At 43.5% G+C, this 20,506-nt stretch overlaps 1 protein-coding gene across 1 annotated transcript; it reads left to right on the top strand.

Moving 5' to 3' along the window:
* The first annotated feature begins 7,777 nt into the window (after positions 1-7,777).
* Positions 7,778-19,422, top strand: CD8B (CD8 subunit beta). The gene is made up of 5 exons (XM_074952073.1): positions 7,778-7,823; positions 12,720-13,079; positions 17,765-17,866; positions 18,602-18,694; positions 19,382-19,422. The coding sequence occupies exons 1-5, from the start codon at positions 7,778-7,780 to the stop codon at positions 19,420-19,422; spliced, it is 642 nt and encodes a 213-aa protein (XP_074808174.1).
* The last annotated feature ends 1,084 nt before the right edge of the window (positions 19,423-20,506 follow it).

Below are 20,506 nucleotides of genomic sequence, written 5' to 3'. Positions count from 1 at the left end.
CCACCAATACAGATCCAGTAGTCGTTGTTTGGTTCTGACAGTTCCTTGATGAGTATCGTGTGCCAGGTGTATGAGTTTTGATTGTAATTCTTCTGGCACTAGTAGCTGGTGTGTATCTCATAGCACACAGCCATCAAGCAAAGAAGGTTCATCCCAAACTCTAAAATAAGGCAGCAAAACTGGGTCAAGATTTTTAGTGTTACTGGGCCATCTCTTTGTCAGAAATTCCCATAGTTTTTGTTGAATTGGACACGCTGAACAAGCAGCTTGAAATTGTTCTCTTGTAACTGCAGTGAGAGCGCTTGTAATAAGCGCAACTACTACATCCTCATCCTTCGGTGGACCATCTGGTGAAAGCAAAGGCAGGCGAGAAAGGCAATCAGTGACCACATTTTGGTTTCCAGGCTTATATTTCAGTTCATAATTGAAAGAGAATAGTCTTGCAGACCATCTAGCAATATGATATCCTACTCTTCCCAGTCCTTTTGTGGTGAGCAATGTTGTCAAAGGGCTGTGGTCTGTGTGCAACTTGAACGTGCGACCCCACAGGTAAGTTCTCCAGTTTTCAGTAGCCCAGACACAAGCAAGTGCTTCTTTTTCGACGGTAGAATATTTCCTCTCAGCATTACTTAGTGTCCTTGAAGCAAATGCAACAGTCCTCTCTATGTTTTCCTCATGTAGTTGTGTGAGGACAGCCCCAAGTCCATAATCAGAAGCATCAGTAGTTACAATTGTGGGCAATGCAGGACTGAATAGTGCAAGTACTGGACTATGTACAGTCAAGTCTTTCACTGTTTCAAAACTAGCTTGTGCATCCATTGTCCACACTAAGGTTGAACTTCTCCATAGTAATTCTTGTAACAGTTCAATGACAGAAGCATAATTGGGAAAGAATTTTGCATACCAGGAGGTAAGACCCAAGAAGGAACGTATGGTTTGCAAATCTGTTGGAGGAGGAGCATTTGAAATTGCCAGGATATGATCTGGATCAGGTTTTAGTCCAGCCTGTGAAATTGTATGCCCCAGAAAGGAGAGTTCAGTTTGTCTAAATTTGTATTTGGACCTATTGAGCTTGAGGCCTGCTTTGCTGATGCAGTTTAATACAGACTGCAGGTTATTGTCATGCTCCTCAGAAGTATTTCCAAACACGATAATATCATCCAGATAACACTGAACTCCATGTTGATTCTTCAGAATCAATGACACCATTTTTTGGAAGGCACTTGGGGCAGATGCAAGACCATATGGAACACGTTTAAAACGAAATAGTCCCTCATGTGTAATAAATGCTGTGAGGTCTCTGCTATCTTCATGCAACATAACCTGGTAGTATGCGGTCTGCAAATCAAGAGTAGAAAACATCTTTGCTCCATGGAGTTCTGCAAATACTTCTTCTGTGTGAGGAAGAGGATGGCTGTCAATCACAATAGCTTTATTTGGCTCCCATAAGTCCACACAAAGGCGAATGCCTCCACCCTTCTTCTGCGTCACTGCTTTGGTGAAACCCATTCTGAGGAGTCAATCTCTTCAATAATGTCCTTTTGAACAAGTTTTCTAAGTTCCTCTGAAACAGCTTCTCTGACTGAAAATGGTAAGCGCTGTAACTTCTGTCGTACAGGCATCACATTATTCCGCATTTTAACTTTATGCAGAAACCCATAAGCACAGCCGAGTTTCTCCTCAACCTGGTGTTGGGTCCCAGCTGAAACTGGTGTGTGTACCGCAAGAGTGCTTTGCTGAGGAAGATCAATTCATCCATTAACTACCCTGAGATTTAAAGTAGCCAATAAATTTCTGCCAAGGATAGGAGTGCCTTTCTGGACAATGTAGAACTCTGCAGTTACACAGCAATCACCAAAAGTCACTAATTACTGGCAGGCAGCCATGTACTGGAATATGGTTTTTCAAATAGCACACCAAGTGAAGTTTGGGTTCAATAAGAGGCACGTCTTTAAAGTAATGCAAATAGATGGAATCAGGTAGTATAGATACTGCTGAGCTAGTGTCCAACATTAGCGGAATAGAGTGTGATTTGCCTGAGGGTATGGCGGAAACGTTTACAGTGCACTTTATCTGTTCTGGAATATGTGCAGTAGTGATTTTGTCCACACTCAGCACAGTAGCATCTGGTATTGTAATTGCGTGCACCTGTTGATTGAACTGGCTGCTGCGACATACTTTAGCAAACTACCCAATCTTTTTGCAATGATTGCACTGAGCTACTTTTGCCGGACATCCTGTGTAGCTTGCAAGGTGTTGTGGGGATCCACAGTGAAAGCATGCTTTTACTGTATTTTGAAGTTGCTGATTCAGTGGTTTTTCATTAGTTTTCCTCTTGTAATCGTTTGTCTGCAGCGATAGTGAACTTTTCTGCAAAGGAGTCACAGCCTGGACTATGCCTCCTATATCCATGCTCATTATTTTGGCTTCAGCTGTAGCTGACTCAATCTGCATAGTAATGGTTATTGCTTTTTCTAGTGTAAGTTGTGGTTCTAGAAGTAAACATTCTCTTACACGAAGCATGGTTGTTTTCTCAATGAGCTGGTCTCTAATCATCTCATCTGCCATATTCCCAAAGTCACAAGTTACAATCAGACTCCTCAGGGAAGCAATATAGTCTCCCCTGTTTTCTGCTCATGCTGGCGAAATCTGTAACGATTAGCTACTACATTCACTTTTGGCACAAAAAAGTTCTTTAATGCAGTGAGTGCAGTCTCATATTTATCATCTGCAAGGAGAAAAGTGTAAAATATACGCTGCTCTTCTGCTCCAAGGTAGTGGATTAGTAGAGCAAGCTTTCTTACTTCAGAAATCTCTGTAGCAGTGATTGCAAGCAGATAAGTCTCAAATATATGGATCCAGGCAGTAAAAGCAATTGGAGGCTCACCTGGGCTTTGCAGAAAGGGTGCAGGTGGGTTCAGAGGCAGAAGATCCATCCTCATTGCCAAAATGTTGTAGCAACCAGGCAAGATACTAACAAACTTCAACAGGACTTTATTTTTAAAGTGGAAACCTCTTTACCAAGCAGCTGCTGCACCCTCAGTAGCTCTCACTCTGCCTCCTCAACTTCCCCCCTGCCTTCCTGTTTCCTGTCCTTTCAGACTCCCAACAGCCAGTGCTCCCAGTTCTAATAATTACAAGCAGCATCTAAACACCACACTTATATTTAACTGTAACACTCTCAGTACGCTTCCCAGAGCAAAAGAAGAGCTCCATGTAAGCTCCAAAGCTTGTCTCTTACCAACAGAAGTTGGTCCAGTAAAATATATTACCTCACCCACCTTGTCTCTCTACTATCCTGGGTCTGACACGGCTACAACAACACTGCATATAACAATGAAAATAGCCATAAGATAAAGGGCCAGGTCCTCAGCTGATACAATTTAGCATAGGTACATGAAGTCAATGGAACTACACTGATTTACAGCAACTGAGAATCTGGCATTTGGTGTATTGGGAAGCAAGGCTGTTGATGTTACTCAATGCTTTTCCTACATGTTGGCTCAGATCTCCAAGTTGGTTCTGAAAGCATATTTAGTTCTGCAGCTAGTATTTTTGCCACAAATTCGAAAAGTAACTACTTCTAAGAAAACCAAATCAGCACAAGTAGGAAAGAACTAGCATAAAAAACAGCCTTAGACTAGCTTTTTGTGATCACTGTAGGGGAACTCAAATGTTCTGTTAAGAGCACAATATACTAAAAGGATTCGTTTGATAGAACTAGATCTCTCTAGCATTGCAACTGATTCAATAAAGAGTTCAGCAAAATGAGGCTGCAAGCCAAGGAAATTAATCTTTAAGAATCCTTAAATCCCCTCTATTGACTCTCCACATACAGGCTGCAGAATTGGTAACTGTATAACATTCACTCATAGATTAAACAACGTCATTGAAAACAGGTCTTGTTAATGTTTAGAGTGCTGAAATATTTCATTCAATTTTGTTTTCATCATAGCAAAAAACTGAGGAACTTTGTAATTCTGACACTAAATTTCTTGGGATAGCACATGTCAAGAAATCATGGCAAAGATTCCTTCTTCTTGTGTTTCCAGGTGGTTCAGGATTTCTCAAGGTGCAAAAGTAGTGTCACAGAAACCCAACTGTGATGCTGGCAGACCAGGTACCAGCTCATGCTCAGATCCCCATGTCTCCACCGAACACTGACAAATATGCGGCTGGAACCAGTCTGGCTCAGCTGTGTGTTAGTATTGTTAAAATAGGTATTAGAATTATAATTTCTGCCTTAATTTCAGTCATAAACTCTGTATCCCACACTATAAGATCATGTTTGAGCATTTGCATTGTAAGCCTTTGTAACTGTGTAAATCACCAGACAGGAGAGAGACATTAGTTAGAGCGAAATGCTAGTGTCCAACAGAAGGTGGTATGTCCTGCCCAAAAAGGAAGACCCATTGACACCAGACAGACTAGAGTGGAAGACTGAAAGGGACCAAGGACTTTGTTGTTTACTCTTCCCACCCATGAAGATGAGACTTGCAAGTGAAGACTTTGTTGTTTACTAGAGTGAAACATTCACAAGCACAAAAGACATTGTTGTTTATGCTCTCCCCCACCACCACCATGAAGATGACACTTGCACGTAAATTCCTCCCATCAGCTGAGTTTGCAACTCAAAGCAGAAGGTGGGAAGGGAATAAAAACCCTTTACAAGAAGGAACAGGATCTGGATGCTGCTTGGATTCTGGAGGGCAAGGATTACTGGACATAAGCAAAAGATCCCCAGGGCTTAGCCTGGGTTAGCCCTAAAGGATGGATAGCATTTGCTTCTCATAAAAGGATCTATTACTTTTGAAACTTAAGATAGGAACTTAATTGTGTGTATCTATGTTTACCTACTTTACCCTTGTAAATAACTATCATTTCCATTTCCTATATAATAAATCTTTAGATAGTTTATCATAGGGTTGGCTACAAGCGTTATCTTTGGTTTGAGAGCTAAAGTGCAATTGAGCTGGGGTAAGTGATTAGTCTTTTGGAACTGAGAGTAACCTGAATATTACTGTGATACTTGGTGTAAAGACCCATCATTCACAAATGCAGGCTTACCAGGTTGGTAAAACAGATTGGAATATCCAAGGGGATTGTCTGTGACTCCATGTTTAGGCTATTATAGTGCCTGAGGAGTTTACACTTGATAATTGGTTGATGAAATCTAAGTATAGAACTCACAGCCAATGTGGGGTTTGTGCCCTGATTCCTAAGGCTGGTACTTACACTCTTGACACACTGCAGGACAGGAGAATAATACCATTTTCATCCATCACTTCATGTTGCAGATTAGCGTGGAGGACTGTAAGACTCATTGCAGTATAGCTGGTTGAATTTTTCATACTACGTTTCTTCCTCAAAAAAAATGGCATGTTTTCAATAAGCAAAACTTTTTCTGAAAAAGTGTCCACATTATAGAAACTTTCCATTATTCTTTTTATCAAAATTTTCCAATTTCCATTCATATCAAAAATTTTAAGAAAATATTTAACACAATTGTTTCAATACTTGTTAGTTACCAAAAATCCAGTTTTATTTTCAAAAATATTTCAACAAATTTTTTTTTAAATTTCATGGAAAAGGAAGTATTGGATGAATCTATGAAAGTGAAGTATGTTTTGAACCCAGAAAATAGAAACAGCTTTGAATTTTTTTGTAAAAGCATTTCCCCATTTTGCTGCCAGCTCTAAGAAGGAGCTTTCTCAGCCCCCAGTAGAAGGGATAGAAATGGGAGTTGTACAAATAAAATTATTATGACTAGTTTTACTTTTTTGTAAACATGTGAACAGAAATTTGATGGTTACTGCTGAACTCCCCCGCCAACTCCCATGTAAAACAGTGAATTCATCTGGAGACATTTCATTATTAAAAGCATAAATATTGAATGATACAAACCTAGCAAAGCCAACATTTCAGAGCATCTCTTACGCTTTAATATTACAGCGCATAAGCCATGTAGTGGCATGCACAGCAACACCCAGACACAGTGAGGTGAGCGTTAGCAGAATTTCCTTACTTTTGTGGGTTTGTCAGCCACTAAATGTGTTTGAGGTTTCTTGCTCTTGTTCTCAAAACTTCCTGTAATTCTTTTAATGCCTCTGGTATCTGGATAATGGAGAGTAAGCTTCACTTTCAGCATTATCCAGGTCCAGAAAAAATACCCATTGTAGAAAATTAACAGGCTATTGTTACCTCATACCAAAGCTTGAGTAGGTAGATTCTCCTTGTGAATCATACAGCTCGTCAAATTTTTTATTCTTTTTTAAAATGAAAAATGGCAATAAATGTTTCGTTTATTTAAAAATTAAACCCTGAAAATCCAACATCTTTTGACACTGAAAACCCCAAGCTGGTTTTTCATTTATTGTTTTCTTTTCAGTGGCAAAACAGAAAAGGGGGGGGGGAAAAGAGAGAGAAAAGGGGCGGGAGAGAACCATAATTGAAAAAACAAAAACATCTCAGTTTTTGGATTTTTACTTCAAAAACTTGGATATTTTCTTAATGGAAAAAATTTGAGAAAATGGGAAATTTTTCACAAAACATTTTTGACCAGTCCTATGGCGAGCACGAGGTTAAAAGAATGAACAGTCTATTCAGACAAAGCCCAATCCAAAGCCTGCTGAAGTTGACAAGTCTCCCCCTGACTTCAATGGGCTTTGAACTGGGCCCACAGTGCTTAAGAAAAACAAGCTGTTACGGGGAAAAGATCTGTGACCAGTGCTTAATTTGTAATGAAAGAGATGCCGGGGCTCAAGGAATTTTTCTACTATCATAACTGACACGGCAAGCCCAGAGGTGCCAGGGCTATGAACTACCAAACCTAGAGGTGCCGGAGCTCAGCCCTGACAAGCCCCAGCACAAATTAAGCACTGTCTGTGACCAACAGCTCAGTAGGATTCTGTGGGATTTTCTGGAGGCATGGTTTGGTCCTTTATTGTCAGGCAAGCTCTGTGCAAGGCCTGGAGAGAGGCTCACCATCTTTCCATCTGGACCCCTCCTTTGTTCTAACTCTTCTGCCAGCCATCTGGAAGTTGCTTCTGGGGACTCACCAAGGGAGGTACCACCAGATGATTAGTCATCCGCCCCCTTCTGATTAAAACCTCTGACCAATTCTTGTCTCACAGGTATCAGAAGGTTTGCGGTGTGAAAGAGGGAGTGGGCAAGCCCAGCACTGGAGATGGAGCAGGGGCCAGAGTGCAAGAAGGATATCTCTAGCTCCCTGATGCTATAATACAGAGTTTAATTCTGATCTCATTTATAGCCGTGGAATGCCACTGATGTCAGTGAGTTGCTACAGAATTCCCTGGTACGGCAAGAGACCCTGCTGCCAATAGGTTATAGTGGTAAGAGCTGGAGCACGTAAGTGTGGGGAGAGGGGGCTGATGGGCGAGACACTTTGCATGCCAAAGAAAGTGCCATATATGCAAATCTATGTGGAAATAGCATTAGACTTCATGTTCCCATACTGAAGAGACATCCACTGTCCAGGTCATTGTCCAAACACAGGATGGGTGAGATGTGTTTGCTTCCCACTCCCAGGCGGGTAATATACAACATACATGTCTTAATGGAGCGAACAAATAACTCAGTTAACCATGTGTCCCTCATCATCCCCTCCCTGCTGCCTTGCTAATGAGAAGCAGCTCATATACAGGCTGTGGGTTCTGTCACACAGCCTGCCCCCACCACTCCCCCTACTTCAGCAGACTCAGAAGTCCTCTTGTTCCAGGCTGAAACTCACAAGCTCTCAGGTGCCCTCGGGTACGAGATGGAGTGGCCTTGGCTCTTTCTCTACCTCTCTCTACACATCACAGGTAACAGAGGAACACGGCGAAGCCTTTGTATGGTGTTAACTAGAGCTGAACCCGAAGTGCAGGAGACTGGGAGGATGCAAAGTGCTGTAGTAACTTTGTAACCTCCTCCCCTCCATCGTGTTATATCACAGCTACAGATTGGGATGTTAATAATGCAGATAAAGTACAGTAGGTTATAGATTTAATATATTTTATGTTACATATGTATATATGATATTACATATCTACTGTACAATATTCTAGACATCATTTGGGTTTATTTTATTTCAGAGCTATTTGGGTTGCTATATTATAGGATGTTATCGGTTTAGAATATAGTATATTCAAGAATCATCCGGTTAAATGCTGTAGTCAGCTAAATCAGCATATAGCTTCAGGCGTTGAGATACTGTGGTCATGGAAGGCTACATAAGATTAGATTTACACCAGTGTAACTGTTGGATTGTCCCCCTAGAATCACAGAAACTATTGATGTACGATGTCATGTTTTATTATAGATATAGCATAGGGTGTGTTGATTAAATATTCGCTATATTATAGTCATAGGCTATTACAGCTACAGGATAGCAGACATTTTATCAGCATTTAGATCTGAGAGTGTTGGGAGCTATAGAAATGCCAATGATATATATGTAGTAGGATGGTATATTATATATACATATATATACACCTTTATATGAGAGTATTATTTATAGGTACTTTGTGTACTGCATAAAATGCTTTATTGTTGGTTTATCATAAGGATACAGATGTTGAGTACAGCATAAACTTGCAGATTATGTCACCAGTTTTTTTCAGATCAGGCATCACAAACCATTTTATTTATTCTTTCCAGGAACAGAGACAGGGCAAAATTCTCCCCTGACTTTATTCTACAGCCTCTGCGATCCCATTGATTACAGTGAGGTCGCAACGGATGTAAATCAGGACAGCATGTGGGGAGTCAATGAAAGGAATAATTAATACATTATGAGATGATAGAAAGAAGTTACGAATGGAATCTGGTCACATGCGCATCTTGAGAAATTCCAAACAATCGGTGTACACATTAGAAACTGCTAAATACTTCTAACATGGGGGAGGAAAATGGACTGGTTTTTATTATGGACTTTGACTGCAAATGAATATTTATAAAGAGAAGTGCGCCATTATAATCTACTCCAGAGGGGATTTTCAAATGCACTCAGCATTGTTCTAACTCCGCTCTCATTCAAGTCAATGTGAGTTTTACCATTGACTTCAATGGGAGCAGAGATAGGTTAATGCTAAGCGGTTTTGAAAAATCCCATCCTCAATATGAAATGGGCCTTTTCTTTTTATGAATGTTGGGGTGACCACATAACTCAGAAGGACAGAACAACCAGGAGCAGAGAAGTCTATAAGTATCTACATGGTGAAAAAATATTTAATAATGGGCTCTTCAATCTAACAGAGAAAGGTATAATATGATCCAAGGGCTGAAAGTTGAAGCTAGACAAATTCAGACTGGAAATAAGGTGTAGATTTTTAATAGGGTAATTAACCACTGGAACAATGTACCAAGGGTTGTGGTGGATTCTCCATCACTGAAATTTCTGAAATTGAGATTTGAAGTTTTTCTAAAAGCTCTGCTCTAGGAATTATTTTGGGGAAGCTCCATGGGTTGTGTTAAACAGGAGGTCAGACTAGATCAGAGGTTCTCAAACTTCACTGCACTGTGTCCCCCTTCTGAGAGGGGACCAAATCTTGAGCCCCGCTGCCCCGGGGGGGCAAAGCCAAAGCCTGAACCACACCGTGCAGGGCAGGGAAGCCGAAACCCCAGGGGTTCAGCCCCAGGCAGGGGGCCTGTAACCTGAACCCTGCCACCCAGGGTGGAAGCCCTAGGGCTTTGGCCCTGGGTAGTGGGGCTTGGGCTTTGGCTTCGGCCCGGGGCCCCAGCAAGTCTAACGCCAGCTCTGGCAAGCCCATTAAAGTAGGGTCACGACCCACTTTGGGGTCCCGACCCACAGTTTGAGAACCGCCGGACTAGATGATCACAATGGTCCTTTATGGCCTTGGAATCTATGAATGAGACGGTTACCCAGCAAGCAGTCTGTGGGACAGATCCTGAAAACCTTTATGCAAGTAGTCCCATAGATTTTGCGGCACAAGGAAGTGTCTGCCAGAATAAGGGTTTGCAAGGTTGGGCTTCAATACATGAAAATATAATAGACTGTTCACCATCATGTTCTATTTACAGCACAGCTTCCCTTCCCTTCAGTTTTATTTCATCAATGTCAGAGATTTTTGAGAGAGAGAGAGAACGGGAACCATACTACAAAGTCACAGACCACATCTTTATTATAGGCTAAATCCTGCTTGCCTTGCTCAGTGTATTGACATCAATGGGACTATTAACACGAGGAAGGCAAGAAAGATTTCCTATGCTAGTAAATATTGCCCTTACTCAGCAAGCCTTTCTCAGGTGAAATGTCCAGTGACACAATGGAAATTTTTGTTTGAATAAGAACAACCAGCTTTGGCTTTTTGTTTGTCATAAGAATAGTTTTAGTGCTCCTCTGAGATGCATTCATAGATCAAGCAAGCATATCACTAAGCCAATGCTGGCTTAAGACACCCAGACGATAGAGAATCGAAAATTAAAATGTTAACTACCAGCAGTCTTTACTGAGGTCAAATTCCTTAATACAGTGTATCAAATACAGAGCTGGTTTAATGTCAATGGACTTGCAGCCACTTATACCAGTTTTAAAACTGGCTGGCTCCCAATATTTGTAAACCATTAGGAAGGTCAAAAGTCCTGTATCAAAGTCAAGACACAGATCCTGCAAGCTGACCCAAGCAGGCAGCCTGCTTCATCCGCATGGAGCCCCACGTTAATGAGGTTCCACTTGGAGACCCACTGAGATCCGTCGGGCGCCATTTAGGTGCACGTCTGTGCATTAGTGTTCGGGATAGGGGCCTAAGTATTATTATTACCCAAAGTGACTGTAAATAAGCCCAGGATTTTAAAGGAACATGAGCACTTTAAAGTAAAGAGGCAAGAAATATGAGACAAGACTACAAGGGGCAGGCCCTTAAAACATGCACAGGAAATAAGTGGCTCTTGGTTGTTCAGTGTTGTTTTTACTCTGTTGCATCATCTCCAGAGTTTGTTGTTTTGTTTGCTGAAAACCTAAGTCCCCTCTATTATTCTTGCCTAAGCCTGTACACGCACACATCAGCGCACCAAGGCAGAAAATTGTAACGGAGGTAATATTTTCCAAAGGCTGAGTTCAGTATTGCCAGCCCTAAGCATTCAAAAACCATGAGTCAAGCCCTGAAAATCACAAAGTTGATATAAACCTCACTAATGAGATAGTGAAAATGGCTTCCTTTTTATTTTCCTGCTTGTTTTTGAGTCTGTGGAGTGACATTTTCCAGCTTTCATGAAAGCTAAAAACATTACTTTTGTAATGAAAGCTGAGAGTCTCACATAATCTCCTGGCTCCAGGCACTGCAGCTTTAAGAAAAACACTAAATATCGTGAGACTCACAATAAAATCATGAGAGTGGGCAATGGTATGTTAACATTATTATTCAGTATACTATCCCACTGTGGCTCATGTTTCCAGCTATGAAGATTCACGACATGGAATCATTTGTTTGTCTCAAAAATAAATTCTAAGAACAGTAAGTAAAAAGGCCAGAGTAGGATACTTTTACTCAAGGAAAGTTGCACCTTTCTCCACAAATATTCCTATTGAAGTCACTGGGCAAGCCTGCAAACCAATAATCCCACTAAGTAGCACCTTACTCCTCCAATAGTTCCACTGAGCTCAGTGGGAGTCATTGAGCCGTAAGGTACAACTCCATGTACATGAGAGTATTACTGAATCTGTCTCTAAGAGATGATTCACAGTGTACGATGCTACTCAATGTGAGTGAGGAAATCAACATCTGGCCCTTGTTTATTGTCTCTTTTTATTTTAATTCTGTGACTATCCAAGCTCCAGGTACTTGCAAAACTCCAAATCCACACAGTCTATCGAATGCAAGAGGTGAGGGAATAAGCAAAATAACTGCCCCTCTCGACCACCAAGTCTCTGGTTGTATTCATCCATGATTAAATAACAGAAGCAGTCTGGAGGAATCATCAACTGGTATAAATTGGCAGAGCTCCACTCATGTCAATAGAGCTACGCTGTTTTGACACCAGCTGAGGATCTGGCCCGTTGTAGGATTGTCAGTATGAGTAAATGTATATTAATGCATAAAAACCCATACGGGGTTGGATCCTCTGGGGAGCCAAGTGCCTTCAGCTCCCATTGACTTCAATATATCATCTATTTTTATGTGTGTTGCTTGCTGCATTTATCGCCTGAGTGAGCTGTAATTCTTCTTTTGACATGTTTCGATACCTTATCTGGAGTCATCTTCAGCCTCTTTGCTGCCTTTCCAGGCAGAGAAAACCCAGCGAACAAGCTAGAAAAGAACTGTCAAAAGAAACTGAAACATGCCCAAAGAATGGCAAAGCACCGAAGACAAGGAAAGGCAAAAAAAAATACTTTCCCTTACTAAGATGTGAAAGACCCATTGGTTGGGACTTTTAAAAGTGGGCTGGACAACATACTAGAAATAGAGCTAGCTAGCTATGATCTTTTATAGATACCCATAGAGCCAGGTAGAGAGCACCAGCCACTGTAGTATCTAGGCACTGGTTACAAAATGTTGGGATGGCAAGAAGATGAATAGGGAACAATCTACCACTGGCATGAAATAGGAGCTAGATTTCCTAATAGGTCTGTTATAGCCCTAATTTATGTGACCCCCATAATTCCATGAACAGAGAAACTACGAAGCTCATGAAGAAATCCTTTATTTAATATGTGTAGGAAAAAAATCTTGACCACAAACATGTTATTTACTTCCTTGTAGGTTGCCAGAAAACCCCAGCTTTATTTCAGACTCCACCACGTATTGTAGCCCTGAACAACAGTACGAAGGAAATGGTCTGTGCAATGAAAAGTGAACAGTTTTCCCATTTAGGGATCTACTGGTACCGATGGAGCAAGGAGAGCCAAGAATTCCAGTATGTACTATTTTCAAACGTTTTGCACAAACACACTCTCGGTGATGACATCGACAAAGAAAGGTTTAATGTGAGTAAAGGAAGCTTTCGGCAGTCATACACGCTGAAGATCAGCAAGCTTCAGCCTTTGGACGCCGGCACATATTACTGCGCTGTCTCCCAATACTCGGAGCTGCTCTTTGGCAATGGAACGGAGCTTAGCGTGGGTAAGTGCTGTTTCAGACTAGCACATGCACTCCAAAATCTCACAAGGCTTGGCCGAGATGCTGCTGCAATAGAAAGGTTAGAATAATAAAAATAACCCTGATAGAAAAGGTAACTGGGCACAAATCAGTGCCTAAATCCTGCCCGCCTTTCTCATTGCTTTCATTGAGACTATCCGCATGAGCAAGGCATGAAAGGTTTGGACTCTGGAATGTGCTTGAAGAGATCTTAGAGACTATATTAGCCAGAAAACCTGGCAGGAAAAGGTATAGCAATAACCGCTGGCTTGAATACGAGGCTAGACAAATTCAGACTGGAAGTAAGGCATGAAATTTCAAAAGGGAGGGAAATTAACCACTTGGAACAATTTACCCAGGGTTGTGGTGGATTCTCCATCACTGGCGATTGTTAAATCAAGACTGGATGTTTTTCTAAAAGATCTGCTCGAGTTCACACAGGTATTATTTCAGGGAGGTTCCATGGCCTGTGTTACGCAGGAGGTCAGACTAGATAATCACAGGTCCCTTCTGGCCTTAGAATCTATGAATCTGTGAAATGTAGGGAAATTGCTTCCAGAGTTATAAGGCTGCTAATAAGTTGTAATTTTTCACCACTGTCTGTTTCTCAGTCCTGATCACAGCATGAGCACTGCTGTGCTCTGATAATTGTTGTGTAAAGGAGCCTTTCAAAGGAACACTACTAGACCTGGAAGATTCACGTTTATTATCCTTCTCTAATTCCAGTGCTGTTTTTGCTCTTAACTTGGATTATTTCCCCGCTTGAGTTCAAAGCTCATTCTCACGCACTGATTCTGTTTCTCACCTGGCATTTACCGATATCCTAACACCCCCATTAAATCATGGGGGGCTGATCACCTAGCTCAGAGGGTTGGTGACAGGATACTGAGCCTTTCATACCATGCCAGTTCTCCCCTGGCAAGTCCTGACAGGCTGATAACGGCTGACAGCTCTCACCATCCAGGGACTGGTTAGGACCCTGTGTGAAATGGGTCTCAGTCCAGTTCCTACTCCATCACAACTGGCACACCCTGGCAACGTGGTTGGCAATCTCAGCAGGGACAGCAGCTCAGGACTGATGGGGCCATGGAGACTGAACTACCTTCTGATTCCTAGAGCTGGTCCCGCTAGGTCAGAGCTGAGGCACATTGGTGTACCTGTGTGGGGAAGCTGGCACTGCTGATTCCTGCAATCTGATCCAGCAGGACCCTGGTGCCGGGCTGATGGAATCTGGGGCACTCCTTAGAAGCACAGGGTCCACCCGCATGGCTCCGACTGCTGGTTTGGCAATGCTGCCCGTGCCTGTTCTGTGCGTAAACAGAGAATTTCAGTCCCAGGGCTGTCGGACCAAAACCTTTTGTGAGCTCTACATTGAAACCAGTGGGACTTTATGTGGGCTTAAGGATCTGAGCTATAGGATCCTATTGTAGGGCCTTAGCGAACCTCTTTGAAATTCTCAGGCATTCAGCAATACTCTCCAGTCCACAGCTTCTCCACTATGTAGCAAAGGGTAGAAAAAGCACTGCACTTTGATCACAGTACATGATCATGTGCTTAAAACCCTTCCTCATGGCTTCACTTTGGAGCTATGTACATCCTAAGGTGATAAAAACCTTCAATCTAAAGTGTATGTTTAACACAGATATAATTATGGTCATTGGCTTTAAAATGTTCACAGTCTCCCACCTTGAAGAATCCCCAGTCCTTTGCTTGTTGCAAATAAATACGCTGGCATTTACTGCCATTGTGTTGGCTAAGTGTGTCCCTTTTCTATCCTTGCTTACTTGAAAGAAAAGCTCTTTGAAGACAGAGAAGAATTATCTGAGCAGCTATACGAAAACAGTGGTTTCGAAAACATGCTGCTGTCATCCAGTCAGAATGAAAACGTTGAGATTTAGCTGACCCCAATATATTGAGTTAAAGAAACAGAGGTTCCCCACTCATATGTAAGCAAAATCACACTTCACTGGTAGTTTTTTTCTTTTTTCCTTTGGCATCCGTGACAAAATACTCTTTGATTTCATTTTTTAATGTCTATTGTTAAGTCATTTAACAAAAATAGGAAAGAAGTTACACAGGTAAATCCCAATGATACAGATGTCTCATGGGACATCTGACACTTTTGGCGTGTCCGGGTCATTACAATAAATTGTGGTTTCTATATGAATTTCAGTTCCGAGGGAAAGAGATGAATTTTGGATAGCCCAGACCTTTGGTTACCTGGTGTTTGAATGATCTGATTTTATCTGTAATTGTATAATAGAGGGGGGGTTTGTTTGGCTGATTGGTTGTTTTTTGTCATTAGAGGTTTTTCTGGCCTGACTTCTTAGAGAGCTAAATATGTTAAATTATAACTCATATAGTCAATAATAAGCCACAGGCCTTATTTAATCACTGTTATAGTCAGCAAAAAAACTACTCCAAGCAAAGCTTTCTATATTCTGACAGGGGACCAGAGTCAGAGATGTTTTGATATCCCCTTGGGATGTTGCTGTTGCTATCAGTTTGATGTGATATGCACGCAGATCCTACCATGATGGATTTCAGGCCAAAACCTTATGATAGACATGTGGAAAATATTCAGTCTATATTAGACTGAAGACAATGTGAGCTGAAGGTAGATTAGAGAATTTTGCAGGATCAAGCCCCAGTATAGAGTTTTGTGCAGAAATATCTTTCTGGTAGCCCCCCCACACACTTTCTCAACTATCGTGGACAATAATAACCTGTGATACTGTAAAATACAAGATATGGTTTGGAAATATAGCAGAAAATATGTTAACCCAATCTTAGGGACAGATCCTGTAAACGCTTAGTCCACATCTTGTAATATGTCCAGTGGTAAGTACTGTTCCTGGTAGGAAGTGTTACAGCACAGGAGATAGCTACCAGTATGCTTTTTCCACCAGTATAGCATGATATCACTGCCCTTGTTCATTCAATATACTGTAATACTGGGCATTTCTTTAAATGCTATTGGCTAGATCAGGGGTCTCAAACTCAAATGACCATGAGGGCCACATATGGATTAGTACATTGACCCGAGGGCCGCACCACTGACCACCGCCCCCCACCACTGCCCCGGCCCTGCCCCCACTCCACCCTTTCCGTGAGGCCCCTTCCCTAAAAGCCGGGAAGCTCCCATTGGCCGGGAATGGGGAACCGCGGCCAATGGGAGCTTCGGGGGAGGTACCTGGAGGAGTGGCCAGAGCAACACACAGACCCCTGTGCCCCCCTCATCCCCCAGGTCCCGGTCGCTTCCCGGAGCAGCGCAGGGGCAGGGCAGGCAGGCAGGGAGCCTGCCCTGCCGCTGGTGTGTGCCAGGCCTGAGCCACTCTAGGTAAATGCTGGGAGCGGGGGGCTGCGGGGAGCTGGCAGGTCGCAGAAAATAACCCTGCAGGCCACGTGTTTGAGACCCCTGGGCTAGATTTTGCTTTCTTTACTAACACTGAGTAGTACCTTACTCATTGAAATCTGAGGTCCTGTATAATTACAAATTCACCTACCAGATATGGGATAATTGCTTGTATTTTGGGCAGAATTTGAGGTCATTGAAATTCTTCGGAAGCTTAATGACTAGTAATTACGGTGTTTAGAAAAATAACTGGCATGAAAGGGCCCAATTCTGCACCCACACAGCAAAACTCCCATTCGGGACCCTTCACACTAGTTATTTTCCTAAATATGTAGAGGCTGTTTTAAAAAACCAACACCCCCCCCCCACACACACACATACATTCTAAGGCCAGGATCTTCAAAAGCACCTAGTGATTTAGGGTGCCCTACATCAAGACTCACCCCACCTTATCCCCACCCTACCTATCATCTCTCATTCAGTATTGAAAAGTCAGCTCCTGTCGCTGATCAGCCCGCATTGCCCAGCCTCTATCACCCACTTGTTAAATTTTCAAACAAATACTTTCACGTTTTCACCAGTGTTTCCTGGCAGGCTTGGGATTTGCTCCCTGTAAACATCCACAAAACCACTTCATTAGCCTCCTTCAAAACCCTCCTTAAAACTCTCTTTTGTCATGAGGCCTCCAAGAAACTTGACAAAGCTTAGACTGCTGGGGTTCTGTGACCAGAGCCTGCCAACCAGGATTGTCTCTGCTGCCTTGTACGCCTCAGTCAACCTGTCTGTATCCATGTGACGATGCTTGTTTTGGACTTACATTATAAGCTCTGTGGGTCAGGAGCCGTCTTTTTGTTCTGTGTTTGTACAACCCCTAACACAACATGATCCTGGTCCGCGACTGGGGCTCCAAGGTACAAATGCTAATAATTATCCATGAGACACATTAAAGGGCCTGGCTGTTCAGAGAGTAAATTCTTAGTATTATTTTGAAAATCAGGATCCTTTAAGGTGTCTCAATCTGGACACCCAAAATCAGAGGTCACTTTTGAAAATCTTGGCCTAAATGTCAAAACTCCTTGTCCCATATTATGACCTAACCACTTGCCAAGCATCAACCTTTTCTATACAAAGTTATTTAGAGATACAAGAGTGCAACACGTCCATTCATTTGGGATTTTACAATAATTCCGTTGATTGGGGGGGGGGGGTTCCTTTTAGCCCTAAAGATTGTCAAAGATTTTTCCTCATTACTCTTAACGTGTCGTTTAAATGTCTTCCGTGCTATGTCACATTAATCCTATTTTCATCATTTCAGTCAACTCTTTGCCTACCACTGAAAAACCTACAGAGAAAACGCTGCCCCCAAAGAAACCTTTGAGGTGCAAACCCTCCAGCATAACTCCTGCTAAAATGAAAGGTAGGGCACTGCCTTTTGCTGGGCATCTTTGCAAAGTGTAGCGTGGGCCAAACTGATCCTGAGTGCAGTTCGGTTTAAACCAACGGAGTCACACTAGGAATGAAGCTGCCTCAATATATTCCATTTTCTTAGCTGCCCCGATGTAACTCTGGGGTGACTCCACTGAAGTGGAGGACACTCTCTGGGCCCTGGCATAGAGTCATGAAACACTTCACTGAAACATGCAAGGTACATAAAAACACAGGGCTCTGGTCTCTCCCCTTGATACATGCACATGACTCCCACTGATGTTAATAGCAGTTATGGTCATGTCTGTATCTGACAGAGCCTCAGTACCTGGCACTGCCCCCGGCCCTAGGGACCTGCTTCAAAGGGGGATCCTCCACCCCAGAGGGGATTCTAAGGAAAAGAGAATACAGCTCAGGGCTACCCCTACCCTGGCCTGTCCACTTCTCCGCACACCCCACCCAGTCCCTGCCCAACCCACCACCCCTGGATCCATGGAGAAGTGGAGGGGCCCCGTGGGGGTGGAGGGGAAGGGCAGGACTGTATCCCTGAGGAAGCTGAGCCCCCTTCTGCGTGAAAGAGGACAGATCTGTGTGTAGATCTGGAGACACAATGTCCCCTCCCATGCCCCAGGAGCATTTCTGTCAAAGGTATTGTGTGTAGCCGGCACAGTCTGCCAGCTGCTGTTGTTTTCTGTAATACTCACTGTATGTTTCTTTTGGTTTCTAGGTTCTTCCTGCAGCAGCTTCATCTGGGCCCCATTAGCGACATGTGCTGTTATTTTACTGCTGTCTCTGGTTATTGCCATCCGTCGCTTTCAGCGTAAGTGCTGGGCACAGCAAATGGGTCGCACTGCTCCCGGAGCTTTTCACTCTTCTGAGGGGGGTTTCTCCATGTGTGGAATTCACCTCTCCTGCTCAGAAGGGGGCACTCTCCCCTGCCCCAGCACCCTGCAGAGAGCCTCTGGTGGGTCCAAAGATCCATTTGGGAAGGAAGCAGAGGATGGGGGAGACAGGTCTCACAGGAAACCCGTCATCCACCCCAAATCCCACAGGGACCCCCCAAAAAATGCCTGCAGCCTAGGGCTGTGTGCACACAAATCCCAGTGTTACAGGTGTTACAGGTACCCTCTCTCCGCTGATCACCGGAGGATATGCATCTGTTACAACCCCCAGCTACGGCGCTTCAACTGCTCACGTTTTTAGCTCTTGAGGTCCCCAGTTCAATCCCAGGTGCATCAGCCAAGATGGTGGCCCTCACACATTTCTGCTCCTCATCCCAGCATAGAGGAGCATCCGCACCCTTCAGACAGGGCCTCAAGGAGCAGCTGCAGGATGGGAAACCCTGGCAGGACAGCTCCAGTGGGGGAAAGGGGAGGGGGTCTTGAGGAGGCAGAGATGTCTGGGAGTGGGAGCAGGGAATATCAGGAGTTCAGGAGAGAGCTTTGTGGGGTGGGAGTGCTAGAAGCCAAGGAACTGTTCTCCTGAGCTATTGCCTGTCTCCTTTCAGGCCTGCGCAGGAGGCTGCGGCTTCACTTCAGAAAACAGTAAGTGCTCTTGGTTGCGTTCTGCAGCCCTGTACACTGCAAAAAATGCAGCTTTGCTTTTCTCATGCGTGAGCTAGTGCTAACGAAAATGAATGTGGGGGAACAATCCCACGAGGTGCTGAGCACCTCCTGTATGCTGCTGCGTGTCCTCAAGTGCCCTCAGCTCCTGGTAAAGTAAGTGGGAATTGAGGACTCTCAGCACCTCGCAGGAAGCACTCAGCACCGTACAGAATCGAGTGTGTCTGTGCAACTCCTTCGACTCTGATAATGAAGGCATCCCATAGGAAAGGGAAGCAGTCTGTCTGTTTTCCCCTCCTGCAGGGTGGGGTAGTTTTCACCCCATTATTGCTAGGTCCAGAAAAGGCGTTTTCTCCCCAAGTGTTGGCTGTTTCATGTGCCAAAAGCTTAAGCATGGGCCTGTTATCACACGAGATGGGCTGAAAGCAAACTCTCAGGCCAGAGCTCCCTTCCCCACATCCTCGCCACAGCTTCGGGCATCTGGACAGAATATTACAGCTAGATCCTCAAATACTCCCAAACTCGGAGGGGCTCAGATCTGAATCAGAACTTTCAACTCAGGCCCATCTGCAGATAGCACTAAATGGTCCATAGAGACGTAGGACATGTCACATGGCAACAGACCAGTTCCCAAGTTGTGCCACTGGCAAACAAGATCCAGCCTGCACAAACTTCCTTGGGTTCTCTCTGTGCCTTGGCCACATTTTAAATCCTCCCCGAGCAGCTGGATATTCTGAGAGCTGTTTTGGATGTGGTTTCTTCCCCTGTATGTGACAGGAAGTGAGGAGTGGCATGCGGGCAAAACTCAGCACGGTTTATCCACCCAAAAATTATGTTAATCTACAGCTGGTCCCCTTCTCAACTAGCAAGGGATTACTGACTGCAAAGGAGGCATGTCTGGCAGCCACTGAATGAAAGTCAAAAAGGAAGAGCTGGCCTGTGTGTTCAAAGATGCCTCCTGCCTGGGAGATCAGTTAAGCTGAGGAATGGTTTCCGAAGGGGGAAAAGAAGCCCCAGAAATCTGGCCATTTAATGCTACCCTTGATAGGCCTGGAATAACAGAGTGGCGG

The sequence above is a fragment of the Natator depressus genome, chromosome 4 (assembly GCF_965152275.1).
Source record: "Natator depressus isolate rNatDep1 chromosome 4, rNatDep2.hap1, whole genome shotgun sequence".
In the NCBI taxonomy this organism is placed as follows: Eukaryota; Metazoa; Chordata; order Testudines; family Cheloniidae; genus Natator; species Natator depressus.
This window is presented reverse-complemented; position numbering and strand designations above follow the sequence as displayed.

Coding starts and splice junctions, on each gene's coding strand:
- CD8B (XM_074952073.1), top strand. CDS start 7,778: ATGGAGTGGCCTTGGCTCTTTCTCTACCTCTCTCTACACATCACAG. Junction 17,867..18,601: donor AACTCCTGCTAAAATGAAAG/GTAGGGCACTGC, acceptor TTTGGTTTCTAG/GTTCTTCCTGCAGCAGCTTC. Junction 18,695..19,381: donor TGCCATCCGTCGCTTTCAGC/GTAAGTGCTGGG, acceptor GTCTCCTTTCAG/GCCTGCGCAGGAGGCTGCGG.